The sequence below is a fragment of the Ascidia mentula genome, chromosome 8 (genome assembly GCF_947561715.1).
Source record: "Ascidia mentula chromosome 8, kaAscMent1.1, whole genome shotgun sequence".
NCBI lineage: Eukaryota > Metazoa > Chordata > Ascidiacea > Phlebobranchia > Ascidiidae > Ascidia > Ascidia mentula.
The window spans coordinates 19,406,316-19,419,031 of NC_138573.1; the positions used below are offsets into that span (position 1 = coordinate 19,406,316).

Sequence of the window (12,716 nt, forward strand, 5' to 3'; positions counted from 1 at the left end):
TTTTCAAGTTGTTGTCTGTTTTATCGATAATTTAACCATTTATTATATCTTGTTTTTTTAACAACAATATTGGACGTTTTTACACCAATCTAATCATGTTTGATTCTGTGTTGTTGATGCGATCACTAATCTTCTTCTTAATACAGATCCGTTGGATTCTGTAAATAGTCTGTAATATAAAAAATTAGCAGAAGTTGAATTAACCTTTACAAGTTCCAAATCACAAAAAATTTAGGTTCTGGGGTCGCCACAATTGTTTTGCAAGTAAACAATTTTGAATGATAACATTTTTATGTGTGAAGTTTGTCAAAAGGGGAATGTTCAGATTGCGCGCGAAAATCTCATTGTTATAAAACCAAAATACAAAAGAATATTGTTGTTGACATGTTGTAGCTGTGCTGTAGAAATAATTACTCCGGCGTGTTTTGATAGCGTATTTGTTGTTTAATAATGTCAACTTACATGTATTGTGGTCGTTGTTTGTATTTTCCCAGCCTTTAAAAATAAATGTTTTTTTTTTATAAATGCAAAATATTCGTTTAAAATAAATATAAATTTTCTTAATTGTTTGGTTTATTTCAAATTTTATTTAAATTATTTTTTTTGCATTTAGAACTTAACTTAGTAATAATGGATAAGTATGTGATTATAATACAGAATACAAAGGATATTCAAAGGTCAAGTTATCGCTGGCATACTGACTCAGGTTGTGCTGGATGGAGTAATCAATTGAATGTGTTCAACATTTTGCAACATAAACTTTGTCAAATCTACCTGGTGGTTATTATCATCTGTGAGGATGAAATATCACCACCGAACATTTCATGGAAACCAGCTGACAAGGCTGATATTGAGGGGAACACGATTACAACAAAGTTTTTAAGTGTTGGAAAAGTTTTGTTGCAGTTGTCTGATCTTTTACCACCACCAGGTTCTTGTTTGTTGAATGTCAAGTGGTATGTAGGGAAACACAGCTCTCTTAACATCAAAGAACTAAGCCCAACACTGGGAGCATTGAATAAACTGAAGCTATGGCATTTGGGTGAAATATGTATCGTGGATAAAGAAATGAGGGAAGAGTCAGGAATGATGGCAGATTTCATTGGCGGTGTTTGCCTTCCAACATCTTCTCCCTGCATATGTGATACAACTTGTCTGTGGAGAGGCTCATTAGATGTTTCTTCATCTGACACACAAGATTCTTGCCTGTATTCAGGATTCTCACTGCATAAACTTTGCAAGGACAACATACTTGAAGAATGCAACAATGACAACATATTTTGTGACGCATTTGTTTGGGTTGGTGATGTCTTTAAACTTTTGGATGTTGTTGACATTAACACTGTGCCTCTCCTTTATCAATCAGATCATAATTTTTCTCTGAAGTGTGACAAACAGAATCCATCTGGAAAAAAATTAATGGAATCTTTAAAAGAATATAGAAACAAAGCATTTTTATGTCGGTTGGATTATGTCTTGGCAGAAGAACCGTTTTCACATTGCAAAGAGCTTTCCTCAGAAAACTGGAGAAATTCTTTATTAAATGGAGAAACAGATCTTGAACATAGAAAGTTTCACTTGGATAATAAACACAGGTTTGTGCATTTTTTGCTCAAAGAGCAGTTTGTCCCACGGAATGATGTGGTCAGTTCATTCCTGTGGTTTAAAGTTCTTGCTCTTCAACCCCTTGATGACATTAATGTAAGAACCCTCATTGAACTGGAACATAACAAGTTGTACAACCCACAACCTGAGTCGAAAGCCTGCATCGATCAACCAGATCTGCTTTCAATCAATGCAGAGGCTTTGTCAATTGTTGGTGAAAAGTTTACCGATATATTAAGGCATGTGATCAAGCATTGGAAAAGTAAGCATGGCGATCAAATGCCTGCTGCCGATTTGCACAACATTGTCGAGTGTACAAAAGATGTTGTTAATAATTATTTGGAAACACACCTTTTTACAGAAGAGAATTTTACATTTGTCGTTGAGCATTGCCATGAAGATTCCAACCACAACATTCCAGGATTACAAGCACTTTGCAACAGAGAAAAAAGGGTGACTCAGCCAATATCTTTTCTTAAAGGAACTGACAGTGTGATGGATGCTTTATGGTCAAGCACTGTTTCAAGCAAAGCCAAAGTCGGAAATGAAATCAACGACGATGGAATATCCAAATTATTTGACAAACATGACTGTAGAAAAATACTATCCAGTTTGTCGTCACTAAAACACAATCCAAACGGGATTCCTGATTTAGAAAAGCTTCAAGATTTCACCACGGCGCTGGCAACTTCCTACCATGGAATCAGTTACAACGTTGACGCTAGATCGTCCGAGAAGTTCGACCGGCATTGTCGTAGGACTGTGGAGAAGCTGGTTAAATATGAAACGTTTTCTTTGGGTTCGAAAACCCAGGTTCCATCGCCTGCGACGATGAATATAAACGATTCCCCCACGAGACATGCCAAGGTTCTGCATACCCCTGGGAAAAAGAAACGTTTGCAAAAAGTGGCGGAAAAACTTTACAAGAAACGGGCGCAAAGTGTCAACTTACAAAGTGTTAACGCTATGGTTCTGCGGTCGACACCCACCAAGAAAAAATCGACGAATTTAGTAAAACAGAAACTTGAGGCATCTCCGAGCATCCACAAGATGTCCCTTCGATCTTCCACGCCAACAAAAGATCAAACAAATGTCCGCAGAAGATTGGCAAGTGCGGCTCCCTCTGTAAGCAGTAAAAAAAGTAGTCAGAAAACATACGTCCAAGACAACAAGAAGAAATTACAAGACCTGGTCATTTCAACGCTTGCTTCCAATGGAATTACAAAGGATCACAGAAAGTTTAACAAATGCGCGAAACGACTTTATGACGTCAGCATGGCGTTTCTTAAGGATCTGAAGTCGTCGAAAGGCTTGGATTTGACAATGAGACGAACTGTGGAGGAAAACGTGAAGATCGTGCTTTCGTTTGAAATTGGAGGTTCATAATTGGGTTCATCACAAACTGCACTTGGAAAGAATCAATTTTTTAGTTGTAGTGTCTTATACTGTGTAGTATTGAATTACGTTGCAAAGTTATAATATATCTCTTTTATGTAAATTATCGTGGGAATGCAGAATCGCTGTGAAGTGTACGAACATCACTTCAGATGGATTCTTGTTGTTTTTGCAACAGGAATGTTGTTAAATACATATATCTTTTGTGATATAAGTGGCCTTTGTCATGAGTATTGGCGTACGAAAGTTGCCTAGGCATGCCGACCAATGACTCAGAACGAGTCGTATTTGCGAAAGGCGTATTAATGCCTTGGCATGTGTCGCAAAATGCCGTTAGTTTAAAATATTTTTTGTGCTACGGAACAACGTGGTGAGGTAAGACATAGTTTCCACTTGGTCGGTTTTGCGAACAAGTCACAGCCATTTTTAAGACCTGTTTTCAACGTTTAGTAAAAAACAAAAATTCATTGAAAATAAATATGACAGAAATACCAAAACCAGTAAACGCCAAAGGTAGCTGGGTTGATTGTGATGAAAAGCTACCGGGTAAAACCGCGATTATAACTGGAGCAAATACTGGAATCGGTTTCTGGACAGCTGTGGATCTTGCAAAGCGTAAAGTCAGAGTTATTATTGCTTGCAGGAATGCTGATAGAGCTGAAGATGCCAGAAAAAAGGTATGTTGTTACTGAGGTGGCAGTGGTGCAACAACTGTGAACTGATGACGATCAGTGTTTAATATAATGCAAATTTAAGATTGCTGAAGAAGCAGAATGTCCTGAGGACAAGGTGGTTGTCAAAAGTTTGGATCTTGCTTCATTTGATTCAATCAGGAAGTTTGCAGAAGACATAAACGCAACAGAAGAAAGACTGGATATTCTCATTAATAATGCAGGTGATTATTGTGCCAAGAAATTACAGCTAAACTAATAATTTTGCTGTTGATAATAACAAACATTTCAACACAATTTAAATATTATTCAGGTGTGATGCTGTGTCCTGAAGGCAAAACTGTGGATGGATTTGAAACACAATTTGGTGTAAATCATCTGGGACACTTTCTTCTTACTAACTTGTTGCTGGATTTGGTCAAGGTTAATGTCAATATCTATTTATTTTAATAATACAGATAATTTCTATTTCATCCTGTATAAAATACCTGACAATTCAATCTTAGCTTGTTATGTTTGTTTGGAATTAATAGACAGGTAATTTGAAAATATTGTTGCGTTTAGCTTGTGTTCTTCTATAAACTCCATGTGTCCAACACCAATCAGGTAAACAATCTTCGTCAATCTAAAGCATACACACAAGTCAAACAAAAACTGCCAGGCATATCAGGGTGTACAGGTTATGGCACTTCAAAGTCCTTTCTTATTTTAGAGTCAGGGCGGACCAGCAGGTTACGACATTTTAAAATCCTTTATTGTTTTAAAGCCAGGGCGGTCGCTGTTTAAAGGTCTGTAATTATTATTGCACCACGTTTGGGTCGTCCTTTTGTACGGGGGAAACCGGTCACGAATATAAACAATGCCAATATTACATATTTCATATTAATATACACTGTGTTTGCTACAACATACTTGATTTTTAGAGAAGTGCACCAAGCCGAATAATTACGGTCTCATCAGCAGCCCATAAAAGTGGAAGATTGAATTTTGATGACTTGAACAGAAGTAAAAACTTTAGTTCTATCGATGCTTACGGACAAAGCAAACTTTGCAACATACTTTTCAGTAGAAATCTTGCAAAACAATTGGAAGGTAAGCTTGTTTATGAACCTCCTTGAACTCTTTGACACAAACTGATGTATGGTAAACACAGCAGATGTTGTTCTCATTATAAATAATGGTATTGTTGCATTGCCAGTACCTGTTTATTGACGACTGCATAATTGTATTGTTATATTGCAAAGATAAAACAAAAATTGGGTGCAAAATAAGTTGAGTTAATAACTTTGAATAAATATTATGTGTTAATTTAGAGACTTTTTATGCGGTTTTAAATTTATTTTAACTTTCCCAGGATGTGGGGTAACTTCGAACAGCCTTCATCCCGGTGTAGTGGATACAGAACTTTCAAGACATGCTGAAGCTTCAAAAGTTGGATTCTTTTGGAAGGCAATAGTTACCATGATTCGATGGCCGGGATTAAGTAGACTTGCTAATCTGAAGACTCCTGTTCACGGAGCTCAGACTTCAATATATTGTGCTGTTGCTCCTGAACTAGATGGAGTATCTGGAAAATATTTTAGGTGACTTAAGATGACATTTACAGTTTTGTATGGTTTGTACCCAGGGCAGCCAACATCATAAGACAATTTAGGAATTAGTTTAATCAAATCAATTAGTGTATTAATAAATGCTTGTTAATGTTTATTTTGTGTATTTATTGTTTTTTAATTCATCTTTGACAAAATGTTTTTCAGTGACTGCCATGTTGAAAATGAATCAAATGCAGCCAAGAATGATCTTGATGCTGAAAAGTTGTGGAACATTAGCTTGGAGTTAACAAAACTTAAAGAGTGAACTTAACTTCTTAGATATTAGTTCATGTGAATAGTATGCAAAAAAATCATTTTTCGATTTTACAAGATATTTTGTATTTCCACTAATAATTACATTTTCTTACCCTACCTATTGTCAGGTTTCGATATTTCATATTGCATTTTAATAATTATAGAGTGTTTGTGTTTGCTTGTGTACAAATGTATCTAATGCAATTGTTTTAGCAAAATGATCCAAGTTGTTTATTTAGTTTCTTTGCTTGCTTTGAATGTTACCCTAATTATGCACAAAATAAGAACTGTTCATCAGCACAAACTTATCTGCAAAAATATGGATTTTTTTATCACAAAATTTATAGATTAGGGGAAAAGTGTCGATACCATTGTACAGCTAAGACCTACGTTAAACAAATGGAATAAAGAACCTGGCCAACAGTTCGACAGCTCCAGGTCTGTCGTCGGTCCAATAAAAACAATAAAAAGGCTGATGGATAAAAACGTGTGAGAAACAGTTCCTTAAACAAGTTATAAGGCAAGGAAGGGTACATGGTTCGTATACACTTGCTTATGTCAGCAATCAGCACGCATTTGACGAGGGTTTCACGAGAAACAAATAGCGCCATCATTAGGCACAACTTTTATTTCTTACTTACTGAGCTTACACAAGGCATTCAATGTATTATAATTAATTTTATGTTGTAGGAATAGGCTCTTGCAAACCGCACATTTTCAGGACTTGTAACGCAAAATAAGTGTACGTGATGGTTTGTTTGATGGTTTGTTTTTCGCCGGTAGTTACAAGAATTCGCCCGGCGCCAATGTTGAACAAATATGCCACAGACCACTCAAATATTCCCAACAAAATGTAGGTAACCCAATTTAAATCGTAAACTCTTCCAAATACCTGTCAGATGCATCATGTAAACAACATTTATTTTCCAAAGCTGCATGAAATAACAGTGGTGTCATGTCCGTGCTTTGTTCGCTACAAAAGCTTGTACACAATTATTATCACAAATAATTAATTTTGTCTGCATATCGCAAACCCAAAACGCATTTATAGTCAGTTTATTGCATTTATTTAAGTCGGTATCAGCGGCAATATGCTGGTGGTACTTGTGCTTCAGACGTTGTTTGAACTTCGGAAGGGCGATTATTCGAACTCGGATTTCTGTAAATGAAGTTCCAGGAATTGTAGGTTAACTCGACACAGCAACGCGATCGTGACGGCATAATTTGCCATTGTTGCTTAATGGAAGGTTGACGTTTGTGACACAGGTATTTGAATGTTATTTACGCGTAAAAAAATATTATTGGGTTTGGTAAAAATGTTGTGTTAAATACTGTGTTTAACTAGGTTTTGAAGATCAAATTCGGAAAAGCAGCAAGTTACTTAGAAAGATGAAACTTGTTCCCAAACCAGTCAGTGCAAATGGCAGTTGGGTACGCCCAGAAATTAAATTACCAGAAAAAACGGCTATTATAACTGGTGGAAATGCCGGAATCGGTTTCTGGACAGCTGTGGATCTTGCAAGACGTGGAGCCAGAGTTATTATTGCTTGCAGGAATGCTGAAAGAGCTAAAGATGCTAAAGTCAAGGTAAACGAGCAGTTGTATCGCTTGTCAAAATGTGTTCAGGTTGGCTGTAATGTTTTACAACATGCCTATTGGGTGCATTATTGTAGCTTAAATTGTAAAGAGCAATGAAAATGGCGAATCTATTTAACATCAGCAACTAGCATTGGAAATTTACCGCGTAATCATGTAATTGCTGTTGGCCAGTTTGGATGGTTTGTATAATTTCGCAGCGATAGCGAAACTAACTAGGTTTGGTAAACTATGACATTACTCCATGCTGCTATGTTTGCAGGATTATTCAATCTACAATTACTGTTGTTTATTGTCTTGGCATTATCTGTCCATTGTTGTGTTATTCTAAATATATAATCGGCAGCTCGTCCATGACGTTATGCCAATCAGGCAGACTTATTTTTACAAAGTAATAAACATCCAACTTTCCAGGTCATCGAAGAAGCAAAATGCCCAAAGGATAAGGTGGTTGTCAAAAGTTTGGATCTTGCTTCATTTGATTCAATCAGAAAGTTTGCTGAAGACATAAACGCAACAGAAGAGAGACTCGATATTCTCATCAATAATGCAGGTGATTTCTTCATTACTTAATAGCGGTATTGACAAAATTTTGTGCGCATGCAACGCCATTTTGAAGAGATCGTTAAAAAAATTATTCGCATTCACACATCTTTCCAAGATTTCCTTCCTTATATAAATATTGCACCCAAAACCAAATGTACGTTACCAGGAGTTATGATGTGTCCCGAAAGTACGACAGAAGATGGATTTGAAACCCAGTTTGGTGTAAATCATCTTGGTCATTTTTTACTCACAAACTTGCTCCTGGGCCTCCTCAAGGTACAAGTGCAACAACTGTAGTGTAGGCCTCATATTTATGGGTGTTATTTCCACAGAAAAGTGCCCCGAGTCGCGTGGTCGTCCTCACATCCATCGTCTATATGTTGGTAAACATAAACTTCGATGATCTTAACAGTAGGAAGGGGTACAGCTCGTGGGCAGTGTATAGCAAAAGCAAACTTGCCAATCTTTTGTTCACGCGACACTTGGCTAAACTTTTGCAAGGTCAGTTCAAGGTTAAAATGTCTATGTTGTATTTTTATAACAGCAAAATACGCACATTGTACGAAAAAATATGAACTTTGTTCTTGTGGGTCGTTTAGTTTTCGTTTGCTTCTAATATTATTGCTGTTATAACTAATTCACTCGTACTTTTCTTTTGTTATTTTGATAAATCGAGATATTTTGTTGACATATAAAGATACTGGGGTGACAGTGAACAGCTTACACCCTGGTTACGTTGACACAAAAATATCAAGACATGTTGACGAATCTGCTGGGAATTATTTCTGGAGGTTCGTTTCCAGCTTCGTCCGCATGCCTGGAGTGCGGGGGTTGGTTGGCATCAAAACACCTGAACACGGTGCACAGACCTCTGTATATTGCGCAGTTGCCCCGGAGTTGGTTGAGGTATCCGGCCGACATTTCTCGTAAGTGCTTGAACACTTGCAAAGTAATTTATTCGGTGCCGATATTGTATCCACTTTAAACTGTAATCCGCCTGTGTGTCTAAATCGCTGAAGGTAGTTTGGACAAATAATGGTTGATGCATTAACTTAGCCCCTTTGTTTAATTCAAATTTCCTGAAAAATCACCCATCCGTAACCGTTCAAACATTTCCTGTTGCAGCGAATGTCACGTGATTGACGTCACAGCTGCCGCTAAGAACGACGATGACGCCCAAAAGTTGTGGGAAGTCAGTTTGGAAATGACCAAACTCTCCTGAATTCATTTAATTCTGAATTTATTTAATTCCCGCCTAGCTCAACTTCAAAACTGATATACCAACAAAATTTAAAAGGCAAACAAGGAAATTTTTAAGCGCATTGGATTTTCATTTTTATTGTCTCTCAGAATGTTTTAATTTTTTTATGATTTTATTTATACATTAGTTCTTTCAACCTGCATTGATTTAGTAATAATTTGTCTTAAAATTACGTTTTAAGAAATCTGGCAATGTTGAAAATATTTGTTATTTTCCTTGTGCTTATTTTGTTTATTTTTTGTCCTAATTTTCCTGTGTCCAAGTTTTCGAACTTCGAAAAGTTTTTGATGGGTCATTGTGAGTTAGCAATTTTATAATTGTAACTGTAGATGTTTGTTTATTTTGCGAATGATAAAATAAACTTCCCGAGCAACCTGGGTATCAATGTTTTTTACGAATATTTTCTCCAGAAAATGAATCAATAAAGTCCAGAAATTATAATATGACTGAGGTGCAGGCGCGAACCAGGGTTGCCATTTGGCCGTCTTCACGGCCAAATTTCTAAATTTGGCCGTTTGAAAATCGGCCTGGCCGCGAAAAAATCGTTTGGCCGTAAGGCAGATACTTGGCCGAATTTCACTTGGTACTATATAAATCCACAAAAGGCATTGCTGGTTTCAGGTTATCAACAGATTTGTGGACGATTGTGTTGTCATAAATATGTCTCCGAAAAATTGTTACGTCATAAACTAATCTTGACTGAGTTGGTAAAGAATTATGCTGCAATCGTAATGCTTTAGCAACATAACCGGTTTTGAAACCACTGATAAGCATATAGATAACAGTGTTTTGAACATACAATTTACGAATTTATTTCCGGCTATGTAGTCGTTTTTGTAGAAATCATCAAACTTATAACGTGATTTGGCCGAATTTTGGCCGTAAGAGAAAAAAAATATCAAAAACGTGATTTGGCCGAATTTTGGCCGTAAGAGAAAAAAAAATTGGCCGTCAAGTGTTTTAACCATCTGGCAGCCCTGGCGCGAACCGCGCGGTTAGTGTAAAAAACGGCTGGGTTGATTGTGACGAAAAGCTACCGGGTAAAACTGTGATTATAACTGGAGCAAATACTGGAATCGGTTTCTGGACGGCTGTGGATCTTGCAAGGCGCGAAACAAGAGTTATTATTGCTTGTAGGAATTCTGAAAGAGCTTGACAACTTTTAATTTGACACAAAAACATTTATAATTTTTGATTGGATGAAAAACATACACTTAACTTGTTGTAGACCTTAAATAGTATTATTTGCCTTTTTTTAGATTTGCAAAGAAGCAAAATGTGCTGAGGACAAGGTGGTTTTCTAAAGTTTGGATCTTGCTTCATTTGATTCAATCAGGAAGTTTGCTGAAGACATAAACGCAACAGAAGAAAGACTCAATATTCTCATTAACAATGCAGGTATATTTTGTCAAACTGGTTCTTTCTTTTATTAATCTGGTAGACTTACTCTCAGTGTATTCATGCAATCTTTCCTCTTTTTCCATTCAGTGCAGCTTCTTAGCGGCAACTTTAGTAAAATTATCAAATTACTTGTCATCAAGTTGCTCTAATGGGATGTAGTGGTTTAAAACATTGGGTACTGTATGTAGTTCACATTATATAATGGGCTCTAGATTGCTTCAATGAAAAAAAAACAACTATTAATTGAGCCTGGGGGCATTCACATAATGTTGTGAAATGTTAAGTAATTTTTAGGAGTGTTTTTGGCACCCAGCACTGAAACAGAGGACGGTTATGAAATTTACTTCACTGTAAATTATCCCAATCATTTTCTACTCACCAACCTGCTTTCAGATTCACTAAAGGTTTGTTTTTGTGTTGAATAAAATAATATTTAAAAGGTTTCATCAAAGCTTATATTGAACGCTTGTTGATGCAGAAATGTGCTCCAAGCCGAATTGTAATGCTTTCATGGAATGCTTATAGGTATGCATCTACAAACTTTGATGATTTAAATTGCAGAGGTAACTACAGTGGAATGCATGTCTACAGCCAAAGTAAACTGGCTGTTTTTCTTTTTTGCAAACATTTTGCAAAATAATTAAAAGGTTGGTGTCATGTTTACATAATAGTTTTTAAACAAGTGTGAAGTTAAACGCTGGCCAGGATTTATCTTTGGTTTTGAGGTGGTTTCACCCCAACAATGTGTTCAATTATGTTTGTGGTAAAGTGCTGGACCTGGCAATACTGTTTGGTTGTAAAGAGTGAAGTGACATCCAACTGCACAGATCCCGGATTTGTTAAAACTGTCCTCCAGCGGTCACTTCTATATATTGCGCTGTTGCTCCTGAGTTGTCTGAAGTATCAGGAATATATTTCATGTAAACAATTTGTTTGAAATTAGAAGTAATGCCTTGCTATGCGTAAGCATGGCATTACTTCTGCGTTGTCTGATTACGGTGGTGGAGATCCTCTACGCATGTGAAGGTCGCCTGACAAGTTGTGTGCTTGCGCACCAGTGTACCTTGGCCACAATATACCCCGTGAAGCCACTGAGCTCCTGTAGCTCAGTTGGTAGAGCGTTGGGCCTGGTTAGCCCAGGGTCGTGAGTTCAAACCTCACCGGGAGCTTGATTTTTCAGATCTCGCTCCGACTTGTCGGGAAAAGTGGCTGATCCAGCTTGGCTGCAATGCCTTGGCTGCGAAGCCTGTGAACCTTATGTTTGAAATTAGTTTCTGTTTTACATTTTCTTGGTGTTTATGTATAATTAATATGAAAGTTGTTGACGTTTAAACAAATTGTTTAAGTGTTTGTTTAATGTTAGCATAGACCCTATGTGGGTTTTTTTCACTGATAAGCAAAAGTTCTTACAAAAAGTAGGTTTTGAAAGTAAATTTATTTTCGCCATATCTATATTGCCTGGTTTTAATGTATGTAATAATTTTTATAAACTTGTTACAAATTCAACAAAGTGTAACTGTAAAGAGAATTCCCAACATTAAGAAAATTATTTTTCAGTGACTGCCATGTTGAAAATGAATCAAATGCAGCCAAGAATGATCTTGATGCTGAACAGTTGTGGAACATTAGCTTGGAGTTGACAAACTTCTAGAGTAAAACGCAATAATGTTTTGCTCAACGTCTTTATTCATTTGTATACATATATACAAATTATAACATAGATGCCCTAAGTTCAACAAATGTATCTAATGCGATTGTTTTCCTTGCCTATCATGATATTTCCACCCTAAGCTATCAGCCTGAACCACGATAAACTATCTCATGTATAATTCCTGCAGATCTTGTGTGCAGCTACTCTGTAAATGAACTTGTACTATATATGTGTGTGTATTTGTGTATGATTACTATTATTTTTCATTTTGTGTATGTATTTGTATAAGATTCGATTGTTATTAAACTTTAATGAAATCTTTGAGTTATTTTTGAAACGGCGACATTATTACCAAATATAATTCTTCAGTGTAATAAAGATTTAATTCGTTACAGTAACTCAGATGTCATAAACAGACGTTGTTACATCATTTCATACTTGTCACCAAACCGCTGCTATGGTTCCAACCGTCGTTTATTAAGCCCTATTTGTCCTGTATCAAGACCCTTGACGAAATTAAGTCGTAATTTGTTATAAACCAGGGCTGAGCGGTCTATGTTGGAGAACTTAGCAGTTCCAAAACACTAATTCACGTTTTGTTGACACTTCGTGATAAATTCCTTCCCCGCCAATACGCGTGAGGTTAAAGATGGATCTGGTGGCATTATTACTATGAGGAAAATTTATCGGATTTGAAATGTTCACGATTGCATTTCTCATCGCATCTTCATGTTCAACGTACG

The 12,716-nt window shown here is 36.5% G+C and overlaps 3 protein-coding genes across 3 annotated transcripts; all 3 read left to right on the forward strand.

The window, feature by feature from the left end:
* The first annotated feature begins 630 nt into the window (after positions 1-630).
* Positions 631-2,991, forward strand: LOC145910148 (mdm2-binding protein-like). Its single transcript, XM_082997170.1, has one exon. It carries the CDS (start codon positions 631-633, stop codon positions 2,989-2,991), a length of 2,361 nt encoding a protein of 786 aa, XP_082853296.1.
* Positions 2,992-3,348: 357 nt separating this feature from the next.
* Positions 3,349-5,991, forward strand: LOC145910149 (retinol dehydrogenase 14-like). Its single transcript, XM_082997172.1, has 6 exons — positions 3,349-3,677; positions 3,757-3,895; positions 3,985-4,094; positions 4,595-4,763; positions 5,026-5,254; positions 5,429-5,991. Exons 1-6 carry the CDS (start codon positions 3,480-3,482, stop codon positions 5,526-5,528), a joined length of 945 nt encoding a protein of 314 aa, XP_082853298.1. The 5' UTR covers positions 3,349-3,479; the 3' UTR covers positions 5,529-5,991.
* A 717-nt stretch (positions 5,992-6,708) lies between these two features.
* On the forward strand, positions 6,709-12,294 carry LOC145912670 (retinol dehydrogenase 14-like). Its single transcript, XM_083000222.1, has 11 exons — positions 6,709-6,784; positions 6,864-7,105; positions 7,529-7,667; positions 7,827-7,936; positions 7,993-8,161; positions 8,358-8,586; positions 8,786-10,028; positions 10,181-10,319; positions 10,617-10,726; positions 10,801-11,242; positions 11,880-12,294. Exons 2-7 carry the CDS (start codon positions 6,908-6,910, stop codon positions 8,880-8,882), a joined length of 942 nt encoding a protein of 313 aa, XP_082856348.1. The 5' UTR covers positions 6,709-6,784; positions 6,864-6,907; the 3' UTR covers positions 8,883-10,028; positions 10,181-10,319; positions 10,617-10,726; positions 10,801-11,242; positions 11,880-12,294.
* The last annotated feature ends 422 nt before the right edge of the window (positions 12,295-12,716 follow it).

Coding starts and splice junctions, on each gene's coding strand:
- LOC145912670 (XM_083000222.1), top strand. CDS start 6,908: ATGAAACTTGTTCCCAAACCAGTCAGTGCAAATGGCAGTTGGGTACGC. Junction 7,106..7,528: donor CTAAAGATGCTAAAGTCAAG/GTAAACGAGCAG, acceptor CCAACTTTCCAG/GTCATCGAAGAAGCAAAATG. Junction 8,587..8,785: donor GTATCCGGCCGACATTTCTC/GTAAGTGCTTGA, acceptor TTCCTGTTGCAG/CGAATGTCACGTGATTGACG.
- LOC145910148 (XM_082997170.1), top strand. CDS start 631: ATGGATAAGTATGTGATTATAATACAGAATACAAAGGATATTCAAAGG.
- LOC145910149 (XM_082997172.1), top strand. CDS start 3,480: ATGACAGAAATACCAAAACCAGTAAACGCCAAAGGTAGCTGGGTTGAT. Junction 3,896..3,984: donor TATTCTCATTAATAATGCAG/GTGATTATTGTG, acceptor AATATTATTCAG/GTGTGATGCTGTGTCCTGAA. Junction 4,764..5,025: donor TCTTGCAAAACAATTGGAAG/GTAAGCTTGTTT, acceptor TAACTTTCCCAG/GATGTGGGGTAACTTCGAAC.